A 13,448-nucleotide genomic window follows, 5' to 3' on the forward strand; every position below is an offset into this window, starting at 1 on the left:
GTCCTGTTCTGCCATCCACACTTCAGTAAGAACTTTTTGAGAAACTGGAATAGTTCTGAAAAGAGCTAAAAGGATGATTTGAGGTCTGGAAAACTTGCCTTATAGTGAGACACTAAAAAAGTTCAATCTACTTAGTTTATTCAAAAGAAGGTTATTCCCAGTCTACAAGTACCTACGTGGTTAAGAGATATCTTATAATTCAGACTAGAAATAAGGTGTATATTTTAGACCATGAAAATGACTAACCCATGGAGGATTCTCTGTCACTTGGACTCTAGAAATAAAACCTAGATCTCTTTCTAAAAAGCTCAGCTAGAAGTGATTGGCTTGATATTGGAATCACTGTGAGAGAGTCTCCTGCCTGTGTTACACAGGAGGTCAGAAAACATGATCATAATGGTCCCTTCTGGCCTTAAAATTTATGAAATTTGGCCCCTCAACAACCACACCTGGTGCTAAGGCAACCTGCCCAATTTCCCTTGCCAACCATACTCTGCACTAAGAAAACCTGTCCCCATTCAACCGTGCCAGACATACCCAGCCAAATTCTACTCACCAAGCACACTCTGTGTTATGGAAATGTAGCCCAGTTCCCCTTGCCAAACACAGGCCTAATTCCACCTACACTCCCCTCAGGACTGACACCTGATTCAAGCCCCAGCCCAGTTATGCCCAGTGCATCTCTGGCCTCCACAATAGCAAAATGACACACAACCCAACCCAACAATACCCGGCAATAACAAGACCCAGACCAAGCAAGACTCCCCACCCCAACAGCAGGAAAAATACCAATTAGGGGAATTACAGAGGGTGTGACTCCATAGTCAAGGCTGACTTCCAATTTGCACTTAAAGAAGGGAGTCAACTCCTTTATTCTGTATGAAAAGCACAGCATTTCCTCTTCAAACCTACAGCAGTTACTCTTGGGGCACAGAATGAGTTTTCTAAAAATGTACAGGTAAAAATTTAAGAAATTATGTATCTTTTCTTTATCTTAACAATGGACTAACACAGACACTTCAAACTTTCTATACATAGAATATCAGGGTTGGAAGGGACCTCAGGAGGTCATCTAGTCCAACCCCCTGCTCAAAGCAGGACCAATCCCCAATTTTTTTGCCTCAGATCCCTAAATGGCCCCCTCAAGGATTGCACTCACAACCCTGGGTTTAGCAGGCCAGTGCTCAAACCACTGATCTATTGCTCCCTCCCCCCCCAGTCAAAATTGATTGAAATCTTTTACACAGGCTATAGTTGAAGAAATGTGGCTGTGTAACTCAGCTATATTATTGAGTGCTATGTCTAGTTGTTATGATTATTTAAGCAGCAGAAAACAGAACTTAACTGTGGCCTCATGACCAGCGTGTCTATAATAGCCTACACGCAGTTTCAGGGCATTTGCTCTGGTGACTCTTAAGTGAGGTAAGAGGTAAACCAATCCATCACTACCCTTTGCTGTACGGCGGATTTGCATGCAACAGTTCTGTGGGTTGGAATAACTCAGGGAGCAAAAGGAAGACCATTGGCCCATCTAGCCCAGGAGCCTGTCTTCCCACTGGCCCGTGCCAGACGCCATGCGTGCTGGAACTAGCGGTGCTGAGGGTGCTGCAGCACCCCTGGCTGGCAGCGGTTTCCATCATACACAGGGCTCACAGCTTGGTTCAAGGGCTCTCAGCACCCCCACTACACAAACTGCTCCAGGCCCCCGGCCAGATGCTTCAGAGGGAACGAACAGGACAATCCCTGAGTGATCCGCCCACTCCCAGCCTAGGGAACCTCTGTGACCATCTGGGCTAAGGGCCCTCCACTGAGGTATCAAATTCTTTTTTGAACCCAGTTATACTTTTGGCCTTTGCAACATCCCCTGGCACCGAGTTCCGGCGGTTGTCTGGGGGCGGTGTGAAGAGAGACGGCCGGCGCGCGCACCAGCCGCCCGCGCCCAGTGGGGTTCCCTGGCTGGGGGCGGGGCCCGGCTCCATCCGGGCCCGCGCCGGTCACGGCCAGAGGGGCGGGATCTTCTCCCGGCCCCGCCCCCTCGGGCCGCGCGCGCATGCTCAGCCGGGGCCCGGGCAGTGGCGGCGGCGCTGTGCAGTGAGTGGTTCAGTCCCGCCAGCTCCGTGTTGGGGGGCGCGTGAGGCGAGGCCCCCCCCCATGGGCTCTGGGGTGGGGGAGGGAGCGTGAGGCAAGGCCCCCCACCTGGGCTGTGGGCGCGCGCGGGGGAGGGGCCCACGTGGGCTGTGGGCGCGCGCGTGGGGTAGGGGCCCACCTGGGCTGTGGGCGCGCGCGTGGGGGGGGGGCACCTGGGCTGTGCGTTCCTGCTCCTTGCTGATCGGCTGTCTCTGCTCTCTCCCCAGCCAGCCGGCCGTGCTGCCACAATGTCTGTGTCAAGCCTGACCCGGGCCTTAGGGGCCCTGCTGCTGTCTTCTGCCCCCAGCCTGCCGCAGGTACCGGCCCGCGGCCCTTCCGCCTTAGGAGGGGCGGGAGAGGGTGGGTGGGTAGGTGTGTGCCACAAGACAGGTCCTGATGCAGCCTGGCCGGAGTGGGGGGGGGGGCTTGTTCCTCTGGGCAGGGCAGGGGCTTGCCCCACATGTGACTCACAGGTGAGCACTCCAGAGCAGCTCCTTGCAGCTGTCTGTGCCGCTCCAAGGGCTCCGATGCTGGGGTCACCTGCAGATCCTCCCAGCTCCTTGTCCTTCCGCCTTGCTGCTCTCTCCTTGGAGTGTGGTGTCTGTGCAGCCGCAGCTTCCTCCCTGAGATGGGCCTTGCCCTCCTGAGGAGGCCCAGTCTGGCCAGATTGCTGAGAGGGACTGGAGATGAGCCCTGTTCCCTGTGCTGTTCAGTGTCTGAAGCAGAGTCTCCAACCTGGTAACCAGGCGGCTGGGCTGAGTGTGTCCCAGAGCCAAGTGAAGCCCAGCTCTTTCCTTCCAGCTCTAGTACTGATTACGTATTATTGCAGTAGGGCCCCGAGACACAACTCAGGATTGGAGCCCAACATGGAGTTTATCATCTAGTTTGAAACAGATGCATGAGTGAGTGTAAAAAATGGGGAGCCCAGGGGAGCGGTGGGCAGATCTCCCAGTACCTGGGTTGCCAGTTTGCACAGTATGACCATTTTGCCTTAGGAGTGAAGGAGGTGGGGGTGACCGAGACTGGGGGAGGTTGGGGGTGGAGGGAAGGGGAACGGCCGCTTGCCTTCCAGAACCAGTCTGTTTGTCCAGTGTCGGGCCCTGTGCTGAGTGAGAGGAGTACTTGCTAGTGTATTATCAGGGAGGCACCGCATGCAGCTCTGCCAACTGACTCAACTGTCGATGGCGCTATACAGTATCAGCATCCTCCCCAGTGGCTTCCCGGGCCAGAGTCCTGCTGACTCTTGGTATTGGCTGTGCCTGCTCCAAGTGGGATTTTCTCATCACTCCTCTCCTCTAGCGGAGCTGGAATCCCAATTGAGGCCAGCTGCCAATGCCTTTAAACTGGGGGGGGGCAGCAGATGTGGCCACTGCAAGTGTTGTCTGATTTGCCCCCTCTTGTCTTGAGTGGCTGAGCTGCTCCAAAGCTTGGCTGAAGGCAGGAGCTGTTTGGGGCTGTAGGTTTCTCTGTTGCAGCTGTGTATCTAGCATGGAGGAGCAGCCTCAACTCCATAGGTGAGGTTGCAGCAGGGTTTCTCGTTAGAGCAATTTTTTAAAAAGTGCTTTAAAACTGGATGTCTAGGCACATTGTCTTGAAAATTGCTGTGGCACATGAGTGGCAGAGTTAGTGTGGTGTGTATGTGGGGTCACTTGGTCAAGGGGTTCCCAAAATACAACCTCTGCCCCCACCTGCATATGCATGCAGCTGAGAACAGAGAGGCTCAGTGCATGCCAGAGGCGGCAGGAGCTGACGCCTAAACCCACACTTTCTTCAAAAGCCAAGGAAATTCCCATATAAAGAGGAACTTTGTTAGGGTGGAGGGAAAGTCAGAGGTGCTCAGCACTACCCTGTGCTCCTGAGCCCATCACGATGGGAGTTAATTCCCAGAATTCAAACACTGACAAACATGCCCCCTCGCATCCCCCTTGCTGCAAGAACACACCCATTGGAAAACAGGTGCTGCAGAACTAAGGTAACACTTCCCACCTTAATTCTGCCCCTCAGGTCCCTATTGTCAAGTGTCCCTTGGCGGGGGCTGGCAGGACCTTACTCCTCCCTCAGCCTTGTTGCCCTGGGTGTTCTGTGCCAAGCAGCAGCAAGCCTTGCACAGAGCACAGCAAGGGGCTGGTGGGCTGTGTGGATGGGGTGCTGAGCTGGAGCTGTGCTGGGCACAGAGGAATGGCCGGTCTCCTTAGAGGGGGGCGAGGTGCTGTGATGTGCCCAGTTCTTATTGCCATCCCCACAGGAGCAGAGTAAAGGGGGCATGGGCACGTTCCCTGGTCTGCCAATGTTCCCTAGTCTGCCAATGTTTACATTTTGGGTTTGAGGCTCCTCTGTCTCTGGATGGGCAGGGAGAGCACAGGGCAGCGCTCAGCATCCACCATCTTCACCCCACTGTAACAGTGTGCGTGACGCTCTCCCTATGGGGTGCTATTTCAGTTGTAAGTCCCCGTCACTTCCAACCTGGGACTGGAGGCTCTGTTCTCGGAGTTTCATGTTGTTTGTTTTGGATTTCCCAGATTGCCCAACATCCCAGGCTGGTCTGCCTTGGGGGAAAACTCCTCCCTGCGTGCCATGGATTCAGCACCTCATCCACCCTCTCCACCAACAACCCCATGTGGAAATGCAGGATCAAATACACCACCAGACCCATTGGCATGAAAAAGACAGGTGGCCGTGATCACACAGGTATGTCTAGAGTGCAGATTCCCTGCAACCCACCAGACTGGGGCAGCTGGGTGAGAACGGGCTTCAGGGTTACACTCAAGGGATCCCATTCACCCGGGGGGGGGTGATAGAGGAAGCAGAGAAGTTAATGGCCCAAAGTCCATGCCATGGGGCTAGGAAGGGTCTGCTCTCCAGGGCTCTGTCTTGTTTGTTTACCCCACTCTTTCTGCATGCAGTCCAGGTGCACTGTTAGCATCTAGGCTATGCTGGGACAATGAGTTGCAGGAAGCTATGCTGGGGGGTTAGAATGACCCAGTATGGGCAGATGCTTCCTTCCATAAACACAGCAAATGTGTGAATGGATGCAGGAGACGGCACGTGGGCGGGAATCAGTATCTCCTGAAGGAGTTGAGGGGTGGTTGCTTTCTGGGGAGTTGGGTCAGGGCCCAGGAGTGGATGGAGCTGGCTCAAGGATGGCTGTCTGACTCTGGCTGTCTGTGCAGGTCGTATCACTGTGCATGGGATTGGCGGGGGGCACAAGCAGCGCTATCGCATGATTGACTTCCAGCGGCTGCGCTACGGACCTGGGGCTGAGTCAGGTCCCTACGAGGAGAAGGTGATCCAGGTCCGGTATGACCCCTGCAGGTGAGCGGCAGTGTGGAGTGTGGATCAGGTTTTTGCTTGGGGACATTTCTGGGGTGTGCGGCCACATGTGGGTGTGAGAGGGACAGCGCCTGGCTGCTCTATGTGGGGTGGGAGGCACTGTGGGGCCCATGGTAAAAGATAAAGCTTTCTGACGCTGTGGGAGCCAGGTGTGAGGCTGGTAGTCACCCCAGTGCCCTCACTGAGCTCCTTTTTGTCTGTGTCAGGTCGGCTGATATCGCCCTGGTGGCTGGTGGCAAGCAGAAACGCTGGATCATTGCGACAGAAAACATGCAGCCTGGCGACCTCCTCAAAACCTCGGGGCACATAGGCAGGATGGCAGGTGAGCCTGGGCGACCTGCTTTGGGTGAATCCTAGGGCATAGGGCCTGGCTCCCCTTGACAGGGGCTGCACTGCTGTCTCTTGCAAGCTTCAGAACAGCATCTGTCATGGGGCAAGATGCTGACCATGCCTGCATGGGGCATAGCTGTTCAAGCTCACTGTTAGTGCAGCACTTCTCCATAGAGACCCTCTCTCAGGGTCATACCACATCACTCTGTCTACAGTGGGACTTGTAGCTGCTTCGGATACGGTGTCAGCTGGAGGGAGCCAGCTCCCCATGTGTAGCCAGCTCTCTGGGACACCAGCCAGGACCCTCTGATTCAGGGCTACAGCGGGGTTGGGAGAACAATCTTAGAGGGGAAATGTTGAATGACAGTTGGAGGAACTTCAGATGTTCTCATCCTGGTGTGAGAGCCTGTCCTGAGGGTGAGGCAAAATCCCAAACCTAAGACATTGCCCTGGAGCAAGCGCTGCAGGGTCAGAGCCTGTGCTGGCCCCCCTGTGGAGTGAGGGGTTAGGCCAGGTGGGAAGTTACTGTGGGGCCTTCTGCTGGGAATGGGAGCTGGAGAAGCCCCATTTAGGCCTCCCTGGAGTCGCTCTGATCAGCTGACTTGGTGCTAGCATACTGACTGGGCTTTGTCTTTCAGTTTCTGCCAATGAAGGGGATGCATACCCTTTGGGAGCTCTGCCTGTGGGGACCCTGATCAATAACCTGGAAAGCCACCCTGGGAAAGGAGCACAGTACATCCGAGCAGCAGGTGAGATGGACCCTCGCCAGGATCACAACCAGCATTAGAGCAGATCTGGTCTTGTCCCTCTGTTCAAGGAGAGCAGCCTGGATGGGGTTGAGTAGAAGCCAGATGATTGGATTGGTTTGGTTTGCCTCCAGGCAGGCTGTATCCTAGGTTCTCCCTCACTCCACCTTGTTGGGGACTGAGCAACTTCCTCTGGCTTTGGTGCCAGTCTGAGGTGATTGGCTAGGGGTGCCCAGCCCCGCGGAGGCGGGGACCTGCAGGTGCTGGTCTGAGGTGACCAGTTTGGGGAGCCCAGCCACGGGGATGTAGGAACCTGCAGGTGCTGGTTGGAGGTGGCCGGTGGGGGGTGCCCAGTCCCGGGGAGGCGGGGACCTGTGGGTGTTGTGGTACCAGAGAACCAATGCTGATTCCAGGCTGGTATCCTGGGCCTTTGCCCTCCTTCACTATCTTGGGTCAAGGTCCCTGCTCTGGCTGCTCTGCCCCAGGATGGGGAGAATATTTCCTATTTCTTTGCTGGTTATACAACTCTCCCCTAGCCTCAGCTGTGAGGGCTGACATCCCAAAACAGCAACTCCTGCTTGGGGAAGGAGTTAATATCTTGTCCCAGTGGGTGAGCCATGCTCCTAGGAGGGCACTCCCAGGGCGTGGAGCCCTTCCCAAAGCTGTCTGCTTGCCCCAGTCCCAGGCCAGGGGGCAGAGGTTCCTACCTGATGGGTCTGGAACACTCCCTTCTTTTGGTGTATGAAAATCCCGAGTGCTTTTGTCCCCTCCCACTGCCTCCTTCAGTGACAAGGAAGAGGTGCGGGCTCTGTGCATCTGGGATAGAGCCACTTCTCTCTGAGGCACTGCAGAGGGCTTCAGCTGGTTTGCTGGGAGGGGACCATTTGCTAAGGGAGGAGGTTGCTGGCAAGAGGCCGGTTGCTAAGGGAAGCCAGAAACTAGCCTGCCCTCTCCTTGTGTGCTTCAGGGACCTGTGGGGTGTTACTGAGGAAGGTGAATGGAACGGCCATCGTGCAGCTGCCCTCTAAGAGACACATGCAGGTAGAGGGGGGAGAGTGGGGATGAGGGTGGCGGGCGGATGCGCCTCTGCCCTGGGCTCTGAACAATGGCTGCTGGCTGAGTCTGCAACATCAGCAGCCAGAGGATGAAATGCGAGGGTTGGTCTGTGCTGGCTGTATGGGCTCTGCAGCAGCCTAGACCTGTGGAGCAGAGATGTGGCCCTGCCTACGTATTCCCAGTGTGGACAGGCCACCGAGCTGAGGCAGGCAGGGCAGCCAGTGCCCAGGGACGAGGCCTGGCTCTCAGCTCTGCCCTAGATTAAGGGAATCCCCTTCCCAGCTGGCCCCTAGCCTCTGGTCTTTGTCTCAGTAGTATTCTCTAGCCTGGTCCATCCTGATTTAACTGGGACTTGGTCCTGCTTTGAGCAGGGGGTTGGACTAGATGACCTTCTGGGGTCCCTTCCAACCCTGATATTCTATGATCTGTGATATCCCATGGGTAGGGCCCAGCAGTGGAAGGCACCTGCTCTGGTGCAGTGGTGGTAGAGCACTGCCAGGCCGCCCACACGTGGGAGGGTGCCATGAGAGGACACTGAGCTGTTGGGGCTGTGGCTGTATGCACAGGCAAAGCAGCTTCTTGGCAGCAAGGGCCAAGAACTCTCCCTTGGCACCCCCATCCTGGGCGCTGTCTGCCCCGGGTGGGCTCCCGCTCACAGCCTCTCTCTTCCTCTGGCAGGTGCTGGAGACCTGCATAGCCACCGTGGGGCGAGTTTCCAACGTTGACCACAACAAGCGGATCATTGGGAAAGCTGGCCGGAACCGCTGGCTGGGGAAGCGCCCGCGCAGTGGCTTATGGCACCGCAAGGGCGGCTGGGCGGGACGCAAGATCAAACCACTCCCACCCATGAAGAGCTACGTCAACCTGCCCACAGCAGCAGCTCGGTCTTGACACCTGGACCCGGTGCCTGCCCCTCAATGGCTCTCAATAAAATCAGCCCCTCGACTCTCACTTGTCCTACAGCATCTGCTCTGTGCAAAGCTGCAGGATTGCCCTGATGGGATCAGTGTCCTGGGGGGCAGGCTCCGCGTACTGCTTGTGTGAACCTAGCCTTGGCAGTACGGGCATATTCAGACCCCCTAGAGTGTGCGTATGGGGCTGCTGTGGGAGACTGGGGCTGCTGACTCCCAGCCACCGGGCTCATCTGAGCCTTGGGCCATAGAGGTGGGGAGGGGGATAACAAATGACTGGAGTGTTAAATGGATTTGCCCTGTGTTCTCTCCCCTTCAGCATCTGCAGGAAACCTAGTCCGTGTATCTTCCCCTTTTCCCAGAGCCCTCTCCACTGCAAGGGAACTCAACCTAACCTCCTGGGCCTAGCATGGTAAAGATCCTGTTCTCTGTGAAGATGTTGGGGGCTGCTCACGGGTCAGAGCCTACCAGTTGGTCCCCCTCTCTGCTGAAGTTACTGGACCCTTTCCAAAAACCTTGCTTCCTGGTGCTGGAGATGCTGAAGTAATCTGCATCCCTCTCTATCTTATGGCTGCTCTGGAGGGGCTGAACTTGGGGAGATAACCACTCCCCTGTCCTGTTGCCTGCAGTGACGATGGGGGTGCCATCTAGTTACCTACTAGATATCCCACAGTGAGGTTGGAACAGTCCCAACATTCTCCTTCGGGTTATGGCTGGATGGTACATACTGCTGGGCTGCCCTTCTCCTGAAGAGGAGGTAGCCACTCTCATTCTCTTTCCTATGGGGAAGCTGCCTTGGGGGGACTTGGATTAGAAAGCCACGTGGTGCTGCTTTTGTACAGAGGCCTGGCATGGGTCCATGCTCCTACAGCTGGGCCTTTCTCACAATACATTTCAATTGTAGCAGAGATTTGTCCCTGGCGAACTTGTCATTGTCCCTGGGAGAGAATGAATTTCAGGTGCTGGACTAAGGTCAAACCTGCTGGGATGAGCACAGTGAATTGCACTCCTAAATCTTTGGCCTGGAGGGACAGGGACATGGATATGGGTCTGCGCCCTGAGAGAGAGGTGATCGCTAAGAAGCCTGAGACCTGAATGGGTGCCCTTAAGGAGGCCAGGAAGGGGATCAGAGGAGCAGTTAACCCCAGAACTGTGATACCCAGAATCAAAAGGGAAAAATCCAAGCATAAAACCTGGCCACCTGAAATGCAGAGATCCCAAAATAAAATAAAACTTTTTGGACTGGGGGAGTCGGGCCTTCCCACCTTGAGTCTGCAACACGATTCCCTCCTGGGGGCTGAGTCCGGCAGTCATGTTTTGTAAGAGGGAGGGCTGTGTTACTGCTTTACAGAGCTCAGCAAGTTGCCTCTAATGGAATGAGCCTAGAGTGACCTTCCAGAGTCAGGCCAGCCAAGTCACAGCACCATGAAATACCCTCTGAGTAACTAGAGCTGGGTGTTTCTTTTGGCAAAGAGTAAATTTTGGGGGGGTGCCAAAACTATTCATGAATTCAAGTTGGCTGATTTTTTTTTTTTTTTGAAATGCTGAAGTGTTATGGTTTGACATTTTCAAACCAAACTTTACCAAAATTGTTTAAATGAAATGTCATTTTGAACCTTGAGTTTGACCCGGACAAAGGGTTTTTTCTGTTTTTGTTTTGGTTTTTTTGTTTTGGTTTTTGCAAGAAAAACCAAAACAATTCAGTTTCTGTTCAAAATGACCCGAATGTTGTTTTTATTTATTTTTTAGCATGACCACTGAACCAAAAAATCAATGTGCTCAGCTCTGTTAGTAACGGCACTACCTGGAGGGTGGGGTCAAATGAAATAAAGTGTTGGCTTCAGCCCCTCCAAGCAGAACACCGAGGAACTCTTCACAGCAGGCCTGTGGAGAAAGGCTTTAGCAGGATGGGTATGGGGGAAAAATAATGGCAGAATACCAGGCCCAAGAAGGTAGAACTCTGATGCCACCTTGAGAAGGAATCTTGGATGAACCTACGACCAGTTTGCTCTGGTTGCTTGGGGCTATACCAGGGCAATGCAAAACAGCTGGAATGTAAGGGCAAAGTGGCCCTTAGTTTGCTACTAGGCAGCTCCAGAACTCTGAAGCACAGTGGTGTTTGTGAACCAAGGAATCTGCCAGTAAAAACTTTTGACATGCATAGTTCCCCTCCCATCATGGATTCATTTCCACCATGGCATGCAAATGAGCCTGAGTGGAAGGGTGATGATTGGTTGAGGTACTGCTGAGGTTACAATGGTCCCAACTGGAGACAATGAATTAGTTCAGTTTATAAACTGTAAAAATGAGATTTCAAGACCTGCAAATTCTTTTAAGATGGTGTTTCAGGCTGATAGTATCTGTTATTGAAGGATGAAAACGTTACAAGGATGATAGATCTCAGAGTAGGAGCCGTGTTAGTCTGTATCTGCAAAAAGAATAGGAATACTTGTGGCACCTTAGAGACTAACAAATTTATTTGAGCATAAGCTTTCGTGAGCTACAGCTCACTTCATCGGATGCATGCAGTGGAAAATACAGTGGGGAGATTTTATATACATAGAGAACGTGAAACAATGGGTGTTTGGTAACACCCTTATGGTAACACCCATTGTTTCATGTTCTCTGTGTGTATGTAAAATCTCCCCACTCTATTTTCCACTGTATGCAGCCGATGAAGTGAGCTGTAGCTCACGAAAGTGTATGTGCTAATAAATTTGTGAGTCTCTAAGGTGCTATAAGTAGTCCTTATTACAAGGATGATGTATTTCCCCCAAAGCAAGTGTTACAAACACAGAAAAACACTCAAGGAAAAGAACGTAAGACCGGCCAGACTGGGTCAGACCAATAGTCCATCTAGACCAGCGTCCTGTCCGCCGACAAGGCTGAGCTGTGGAAACGGGGAGACGGGACTCAGGGCCTCCCTGCTAGTTTATGTAAAACGTGGGCCCTGATTGTGGGAACTCGGGTTGCTACACAGGCCAGGTTCTGAAGATCCAGGCCAGACCATCGCTATCACCAGAGCTTTGATGGGCGGCTGTTCTCAGAGAGACCCTGTTCCCTGGCGCCGAGCCCTGCCCAGGCTTCCCAGGTTGGTGCACCCACAGTGACTACAGCTTTTTACAGGGTGCCCAGACAGCAAAGGTGAAAAATCGGGACGGGGGGGGTAAGCGGAGCCTATATCAGAAAAAGACCCCAAAACTGGGACTGTCCCTATAAAATCGGGACCTCTGGTCCCCCTAGCCCGTAGGCAGGAGGTGTTTGGAGACCCCTTCCCAGGTGCGGGCTGTCGCTGGAAGGCGGCCGGGACACAGCTGTGCGGGCGGAATCGCTCTCACAGGGCCCAGGACTCAGGCCCTTGAGTCCTTGCGGCCCCGGGGGAGGGGCTGTGGCGCGAGGCTCCGCCCCCTCCTGGGCGCACGGCGGCCGGCCCGACTCTTCCCCGTCGCGGGCGCGACTGCCGGGGTTTGTCGCGAGCGGGGAGCCGTAGTGGGCGGGCTGCGCGCGCGTGTGGAGGACCCGGAAGCGGCGCGGGAGCGGCCGGAGGGAGCAGGTAACGGGCAGGCCCGGCCCGGCCCTCGGGCAGCCTGGGAACCGCCTGGCCCCGCCCCCAGCTGTCCCCGAGCGGGCCCGGCGCCCGGCTGCGGCGGGGAGGGGCCCCGTGGGCGCTGCGGGGGGTCTCCCGGGCCCGGGGGTCCGGCCTCGGCCCCGGCGGGCTGGGCGCGAACCGGCCCCGCCGCACCCAGCGAGCGCGCGGCGGGCCGGCGGGGGCAGCCCGGCTGCTCAGAGCCTGGGGCGAGGCGGGGCCGGGCGGCTCCGGAGCCTGCGCCTGGCGGGGGCGGGGTGAAGGGAGGAGCTGGGGGGCGCCCAGTCTCCCAGCCCAAGACCCCAGTTCTCGACCCCCGGGCCTGGCTCCCTCCGGCCGCCCGTGCGTGACTGCCGCTAGACCTGTGGCTTTAGCCGGGGGGCTCGAGCTACTTCTGATGTCCCAGCGGCCCTATTTAAGAATTCGCTGGGACGTGTTTAGCGCTACAGGGCATGGCCACGCAGCAGTTTCGAGCCAGCCTTCCACCCCGGGTCGAGACTCAGGCTAGCCGGGCGAGTGCTCTAAAAACAGGTGTGTAGACAGCGCTTTGGAGTTGCAATATGGGCTGGAGTTTGGGCTTCGAAGCCTGGGGTGTGGGGTGGCGGCTCCAGACAGAGAGCTTGGGCTCCAGCACCTGCGCTCCAGCCCAAGCTGCAACTTCAAAGCGCTGTCTACACTCCTGTTTGTAGAGCACTAGGGTGAGCCCTGTTAGCCAGAGTCTGTGACCCAGGCTGGGACGCTTGCTCCAAAATACGTACGTAAATATGACGTACCCATAGTGTTTAACGCCAGAAGGGACCACCAGATCATCTAGTGTGGCCTCTTGTAAGTCACAGGCCACCAACAGCACCCAGCACCCGCACATTAAACCCAACAACTGAAATTAGACCAACGTGTTACAGCTCTCAGGAGACTAAACTATTGAGTGCTCCAGGCAGAGAACAGTAAGGCCCGAAGTGCACCAATGGCAGGGACTTGGTTAGGTGAGACGTGCCCAGGTGATACGAGCAGATGATTCGCTCCTCATGCTGCAGAGGAAGGTGAAAAATCCCCAGTGTCCCTGCTAATCTGACCTGAAGGAAATTCCTAAATTGGTAAAGATGCAAAAACTAACCGTAAGAATGTTTTAAGTACATCAGAACCAGGAAAACGCCCAGACAGGCAGTGGAGTCACTAGGGCTATGTCTGCATGGGGATAAAAAGCCCACGTCTGGCTCAGGTCAGTTGACTTGAGTTCGGGCTTTGTGGCTGAAAATTGCTGAGTAGATGGCTGGGCTTGGGCAGGAAGCTGAGCTCCGGGACCCTGCAAGAGAGGAGGGTTGTAGAGCTCGGGCTCCAGCCTGAGCCCAAAAATCTATACAG

At 55.2% G+C, this 13,448-nt stretch overlaps 2 protein-coding genes across 6 annotated transcripts in view; both read left to right on the forward strand.

Annotated features, from left to right (window-relative positions):
- Window positions 1–1,941: 1,941 nt before the first annotated feature.
- On the forward strand, window positions 1,942–8,540 carry MRPL2 (mitochondrial ribosomal protein L2). Of its 3 annotated transcripts, none has more exons than XM_007058967.4 (8): window positions 1,942–2,091; window positions 2,355–2,444; window positions 4,647–4,815; window positions 5,298–5,439; window positions 5,664–5,779; window positions 6,426–6,536; window positions 7,501–7,574; window positions 8,268–8,540. In XM_007058967.4, exons 2-8 carry the CDS (start codon window positions 2,376–2,378, stop codon window positions 8,478–8,480), a joined length of 894 nt encoding a protein of 297 aa, XP_007059029.2. In that variant the 5' UTR covers window positions 1,942–2,091; window positions 2,355–2,375; the 3' UTR covers window positions 8,481–8,540. The 3 variants fall into 3 exon arrangements, with proteins under 3 accessions (XP_007059029.2, XP_043400111.1, XP_043400110.1); XM_043544176.1 differs by having other exon boundaries at window positions 2,027–2,182; XM_043544175.1 differs by having other exon boundaries at window positions 2,087–2,136.
- A 3,368-nt stretch (window positions 8,541–11,908) lies between these two features.
- LOC114020534 (cullin-9) overlaps window positions 11,909–13,448 on the forward strand; it is a 39,619-nt gene continuing 38,079 nt past the window's right edge. Inside the window, exon 1 of one of the 3 annotated variants that reach the window (XM_037896288.2) lies at window positions 11,909–12,053. The gene's annotated coding sequence lies outside the window, so the exon portion shown is untranslated. The remainder of the gene's footprint in view (window positions 12,054–13,448) is intronic. The other 2 variants (XM_037896287.2, XM_043544172.1) reach the window with 2 other exon arrangements.

The sequence above is a fragment of the Chelonia mydas genome, chromosome 3 (assembly GCF_015237465.2).
Source record: "Chelonia mydas isolate rCheMyd1 chromosome 3, rCheMyd1.pri.v2, whole genome shotgun sequence".
NCBI classification, from domain to species: domain Eukaryota; kingdom Metazoa; phylum Chordata; order Testudines; family Cheloniidae; genus Chelonia; species Chelonia mydas.

Excerpts from the sequence above, each read along its gene's own strand:
- MRPL2 (XM_007058967.4), top strand. The coding sequence starts at position 2,376 with ATGTCTGTGTCAAGCCTGACCCGGGCCTTAGGGGCCCTGCTGCTGTCT. Across the intron at positions 4,816-5,297 it reads AGGTGGCCGTGATCACACAG|GTCGTATCACTGTGCATGGG; the intron begins GTATGTCTAGAG and ends CTGTCTGTGCAG. Across the intron at positions 6,537-7,500 it reads ACAGTACATCCGAGCAGCAG|GGACCTGTGGGGTGTTACTG; the intron begins GTGAGATGGACC and ends TGTGTGCTTCAG.